This window comes from Solanum pennellii, chromosome 4 (assembly GCF_001406875.1).
Source record: "Solanum pennellii chromosome 4, SPENNV200".
Taxonomy (NCBI): Eukaryota; Viridiplantae; Streptophyta; class Magnoliopsida; order Solanales; family Solanaceae; genus Solanum; species Solanum pennellii.
Genome location: NC_028640.1, coordinates 64112507 through 64118818, shown reverse-complemented (window position 1 = coordinate 64118818; position 6312 = coordinate 64112507). Strand labels below are relative to the sequence as shown.

The following is a 6312-nucleotide window of genomic DNA, read 5'->3' as shown; positions in this document are numbered from 1 at the left end:
TTTTATTTATAATTTTTTTGATATAATTTTTTTGAATATCTAAATTTTAATTTTAAAATATTAGATTAATCTAATCTAATTTATCTTTAAATTGGTCAAATTGACTTGAAAATCATAACGATAACTATTTTGGAACAAAGAAAGTTATTTTAAAAAACCATTTATCTTTAATAATAAGTTTTTTAACACATAAACATTGGTATATATAACTTGGATTTTGTATTATATAAACTTAGATGATTCACAAATTTTAGTTCACTTTTTCTTAGTTAGACCGTTGAAGGTCACAAGTAATAATTGCTAGAACTCGTAGATAGAATTTTTACATGGCATGCCGCCTAACACTACTTGAATTTCTAAAATGTGTTTCTCTCACATTATAATTAAATTATTATAATTCTCTATATAACTACTCATAGCAATGGCAAAATACTAAGCAGAAAACACTGAAAAACCCATACATTTGAATATTTTTTTAGATTTTGCAAAGTATATCCATAATATAGCATCAATGAGTTTATTGGAAGGAAATGTAAACCATGAAAATGGGATTTTTCGCCCAGAGGCTAATTTCTCTCCTAGTATGTGGGAAAATGTTTTTCGCGATTCTAGCAAGGATAATCAGGTAAATATATGTATACAGTCAAATCTCTCTATAATGAAACAGTTTATCTAGATATTTTCAGACTGCTACTAGTGAAATGTTGTTATATATAGAGAACATAAAATAATAGCATAATATTATTAAATAGTGAAATGTTGTTATATATACCGAACATACAATATAACATAATATTATTAAGTATTGCTATGATAAGTGACTTGTAATTTTTATGGTATATGCTTATTTAATTGTCTTTTAGTCACCCTTTTTTCATTCTATATACTATAGTAGCTTTAACAAAATTACTAACAATGTACATAACATCTTTAGATATCTGAGGAAGTTGTTGAGGAGATAGAGGCTTTGAAAGAAGTAGTGAAGCACATGATAATAAGTACTACTAGCAATGCCATTGAACAAAAAGTTCATTTGATTGACACTCTTGAACGTCTTGGTATTTATTATCACTTTGAGAAGGAGATTGAAGATCAATTAAGCAAGATGTTTGATCAAAATCTCATCCATGAAGAAGATGATCTATACAAGGTTGCATTATATTTTCGATTGTTTAGACAACATGGCTATCCAATCTCTTCCGGTATGATTATATAAACTTATTACAATTTTGTTTTCAATAAACATATTACGTTTTGTCAGTCTAAAGATACTCTTAACATGGTGATAATGTCATCACGCCTTTTTTGTCTTTCCAATTATCAAGATGAGACTTTGTTTAGACATTCAACAGTATTAACTCTGACATAACGAAATATTTTGTGAATTAATTAGATTGTTTCAACCAATTCAAGGACACCAATGGAAAATTCAAGAAAACCCTACTTATAGATGTAAAGGGTATGTTAAGTTTGTATGAAGCAGCACATGTTAGGAAACATGGAGATGACATATTAGAAGAGGCACTTATCTTTGCAACATTCCATCTTGAGAGGATAACACCTAATACCTTAGATTCTACACTTGAGAAACAAGTAGGACATGCACTTACGCAATCTCTTCATAGAGGTATCCCAAGAGCTGAAGCACATTTTAACATTTCAATATATGAAGAATGTGGATCAAGCAATGAAAAGCTACTAAGACTTGCCAAATTAGATTACAATTTGGTACAAGTGCTACACAAGGAAGAGCTCAGTGAACTCACAAAGTAAGTTATTTTTGAGTTTATGTTAATGAGTTCTGCCTCCTTCCAGTTTAATTTGTTTGTTCTACTCTCACATTTTAGTGTTTCTCGAGTCTGATCTTATCCTCAAATTAAAGCCTTTTTGCAAAAGGAATAGGTAGCAAGATATATACACTCTAATTTTAATTTTTCACGTGACATGCATGTCTGTTTAAGATCACACAAGATTACTATATATCTCTTGAACTACTAGAGTAAAAGTTTTTTTACTTTCGTAAGCTTCATGCCTATTTTTATTTTTTACGATATTACATTTGACATATTATGTAGTATTATTAGTTAAGCTAACTACACATTACTCTTGTTATTGTGAAGGTGGTGGAAAGATTTGGATTTTGCATCAAAACTTTCATATGTGAGAGACAGAATGGTGGAATGTTTTTTTTGGACAGTGGGGGTGTACTTTGAACCACAATACTCTCGAGCTAGAGTTATGCTTGCAAAATGCATAGCTATGATTTCAGTAATTGATGACACATATGACTCTTATGGAACTCTTGATGAACTAATTATATTCACGGAAGTTGTGGATCGGTATGTCACATAAATTGAAGCAGAGTATATCAATTTTTTTTTGTTGTAATTTATACATGGAGTGGATACAATTGATTAACATTTTCTTTTATCGTTATAGGTGGGATATAAGTGAAGTTGATCGACTCCCAAACTATATGAAACCGATATATATATCTCTTCTCTATCTCTTCAACGAGTATGAAAGAGAAATCAATGAACAAGATAGATTCAATGGAGTTAATTATGTCAAAGAGGCGGTATGACACTTAATCAAAAACACTAATATTATCTAAGTTACTTGGACCGTCCAAAAATGTTGTTGCACTTTTGTCGTACTTTTATTGAAAATTCCCGACATTTGAATGATTCGACGCTCTGACAACATTTTTTGAAGAGTTCGAATGACATAGAATATCATTTTCCCTTTGAACTTATGAGTTTCAACTATTTAATAAATATATTATTAATTTCTTGAATATAGATGAAAGAAATTGTGAGGAGTTACTACATTGAAGCAGAATGGTTCATTGAAGGGAAAATTCCATCTTTTGAAGAGTATCTAAACAATGCATTGGTCACTGGAACTTATTATCTACTTGCTCCAGCATCATTATTGGGCATGGAGTCAACATCAAAGAGAACATTTGATTGGATGATGGAAAAACCTAAAATTCTTGTGGCTTCTGCAATAATTGGTAGAGTTATTGATGACATAGCTACTTATAAGGTACTTTCATATACAAATTGTGTTTTGGAATTTCCAACAAATACTTTTTCAGTTTATAAAACAAGTGAATGATTTACTATTGTTGTATCTATTTTACCCTTGTTATTAAATACAGTACTATTCATTTTTCAATATTGTTTAGATGACTAATACTTATTTAATAAGGGGCACAATGTCAAGTCAATGTGAACAACAATTGTCGGTGAAAAGGAGTATAAACATTGTTTATAACATTCTCATGATGAATTATATTTTGTTTCTTATAGATTGAGAAAGAAAGAGGACAACTTGTCACAGGAATAGAATGTTATATGCAAGAGAATAATTTATCAGTGGAAGAAGCAAGTGCACAACTTTCTGAAATAGCTGAAAGTGCATGGAAGGATTTGAACAAAGAGTGCATTAAGACTACTACTTCTAATATGCCAAATGAAATCTTGATGCGTGTGGTGAACTTAACACGTCTGATTGATGTTGTTTACAAGAACAACCAAGATGGATATAGTAATCCAAAAAATAATGTAAAATCTGTGATTGAAGCTTTACTCGTGAATCCTATCAATATGTAAGGATGTTGGATCATGGAAGATGGTCGATGAAAGGAGTTGATATAATTAATTTTGTGCTTTAGTCAATAATTTCATTAATAAAGTAATTTGTAGTCCATCATATTTTCATTATTAGTTAAATCTGAAACTTCAATTATCTTATTTGTAGGCCTAAAGCATTTAGAACATCAATGTGTCAGTCAAGCAACGTATATATTTTTAGTTCTATTTAAGTTTTTGTTTGTCCTTAAAGCAATGTAAAATTACACAAAAACTTAGCACATGAAAGCACCTTCACTTTTATGACTTTGCTTAATTAGCTTCAACAATTCATCTGAGGCATGTGATACTGATGCATTCACAAAAACTTCAAAGTTAAAATATCAAAATCAAATGTTAAATCATCAAGGAATAATTATCTTTTCAAATGAAAAATAAATAACAATTGTATATGATTTGTATATTAAGTCACACGCCTCTTTGTCACACTGCAACTTATTATTAAGAATATGCGAAAATCCAATTGTTGGATTTTTTAAATAATACTCCAACCGTTCCATTTTATACGTCACCTTTTTATTTACACTTGCATTAAGAAATGATCTAATTTTACCCTTCTACCCTTATTTAATGAGTCAACTTTATAATATACGATGAATACATTTTCAAGATTAATTAACTAATCTATCAAGGTCATAATAGGCAAAATATAGTAATTTATGCATAAAATTTATAAAGTGACAAGTATTATGGTTCAGCTATTTATAGAAAGTGATGACATATAAAATGAGACGGAGGAAGTAACAGATAGTACATTTTAATATCAAATTTACAAATCCCATAACATTAATACTTAAGCAAAGTAAAACTAAAAACAACCAACTCCGACGACCTAGTCTAATTATATACAAGACCCTCTAATATGATAAGATAAGAAAAGACACAACTTTGGCCGAAAGAGAGATGTAGAAGTTGAGGATGCTAACTTGCGGCTTCACATAAGAGACTTCTATTCAACCTGCAGCAATATGATAAGTATGGTATTTAGGTATTAGCTAATGTATCTACTAAGGGTTATTTATGTATAAACTCTTGTATAAATACCTAAATATATTATCAATGAAGTACACGTTGGGTTCTACTTTACATGGTATCAGTAGCCAAAAAAAAAAACTAGGTATGTCAGCCGCTGCCGTTCTGTCTGCTGCTTTAGCGACAAAGCTGACATCCCTATCGTTTAACCCTACGCATCAACTCTCAATCAAACCAATTCCAGAAAGATTTCTTGGTGAAAATCAATTGAATCCTTTGTATCATAATTGGGTACGTCAAGATCAAATAAACCATCTTCTAATCTTGCTAGCACCTCTTCACAACCCTCCCAATCTTGGCACCACACACTGCTTATCTTGACAACCTCGCAGTTGTTCTAGGTAATGGTTCTAAATTACCTATCTCTCACGTTGGTTCTTTTTCTTTGCATGTTCAAGGGGCTTCCTTCAATTTAGACAATATTCTGTGCGTCCCTACCGGTAAGCAAAATTTAGTCTCTGCTAGTTCTTTTGTTAAGGCTAATAATGTTTCTTGTGAATTTTTTCCTCACTATTTTCTTGTGAAGGATTTGGCAACAAAGGCTCCGTTGTTCAAAAGTCTGAATGAAGATGGCCACCATACCCTTCCAGCGTCTCCATTGCAGTCTCTTGTCCAGCCATACTCTGCAACATTGAGAGACTGGCATGCTCGGCTTGGACATGCTTCTTCTTCCACAGTTCGTGTTTAGTTTCTATTAATAATTTAACTTCTGATAGCTCTATTAGTGTTAATCTTGAGATTTTGAATATGGCAAAATTGAATTGAACAGGTAGTGCAACATGTTCCAGTGAAATATTGCAGCGGGTATGCAAGTGGCGGCGTACGTGTTATATATGGAAACTTATATGTACGTTTTTGTTTATAGTAGTTTACTGGGTTAAGGAAAACTATTAAAAAAACAAATTTGAGTACAATAAGGTTTCGAGAAAAAGAGTTAGTAGAAGTCAACAAGGATTTGTAGAAGACAAATACAAGTTGATTTGTACAAGGATTGGCTGAATTTCTGGTTTATAAATAGAGAGCTATTTTGATCAGAAAAACTTGCGCACTTACAAAGAGAGAACTTCAAAACACGATCAAGAGGGTTGAGAGAGTTTTGTTAAAGTCTTTTGAGTGCTGCGAGTTGAGTGTTAAAGTTGTACGATTGTATTCAAGAGTTTTGTTTACAATCTAGGTAGTAGATTTGCTTGACAAGTTATAGTACTTGAAAAGCATTGAAAAGATAGAAAACTAGGGAGTAGTTTTTTGTCTTGAGTAGAAGGAGTTAGAGTTTATAATTCCTTAAGAGCTAAAGAGTTGTAATCTTTGTATTACTTGAAATTTACAATTAATACAAAGTGCTGTTCAAATTAATTACTGTTAAGTTTTTCAAGCAAACACAAACAAGTAGTTAATACGTGTTCCTTTGAAGAATTCAGGAGGGTAGAATTCTAACAATTAGTTCACGTAGTTCATTGTGTCAGGCTTATGTAAAGAGAAAAATTCATAAGTTGCCTTTTTCAGTGTTATAATATTCAGCTCGTTGGTCCTTTAGATTTGATTTGTTCGTATGTTTGGGGTCCAGCCCCTGAAATCTCAAATGATGGTTTTCGTTATTATGTTATATATATATATATATATATAT

At 31.1% G+C, this 6312-nt stretch overlaps 1 protein-coding gene across 1 annotated transcript; it reads left to right on the top strand.

Annotated features, from left to right (window-relative positions):
* The first annotated feature begins 511 nt into the window (after window positions 1-511).
* On the top strand, window positions 512-3617 carry LOC107017514 (vetispiradiene synthase 2-like). The gene is made up of 7 exons (XM_015217705.1): window positions 512-625; window positions 935-1202; window positions 1394-1769; window positions 2121-2339; window positions 2440-2578; window positions 2803-3048; window positions 3315-3617. Exons 1-7 carry the CDS (start codon window positions 512-514, stop codon window positions 3615-3617), a joined length of 1665 nt encoding a protein of 554 aa, XP_015073191.1.
* The last annotated feature ends 2695 nt before the right edge of the window (window positions 3618-6312 follow it).

Coding starts and splice junctions, on each gene's coding strand:
- LOC107017514 (XM_015217705.1), top strand. CDS start 512: ATGAGTTTATTGGAAGGAAATGTAAACCATGAAAATGGGATTTTTCGC. Junction 1,770..2,120: donor GAGCTCAGTGAACTCACAAA/GTAAGTTATTTT, acceptor GTTATTGTGAAG/GTGGTGGAAAGATTTGGATT. Junction 2,340..2,439: donor TTCACGGAAGTTGTGGATCG/GTATGTCACATA, acceptor TTATCGTTATAG/GTGGGATATAAGTGAAGTTG.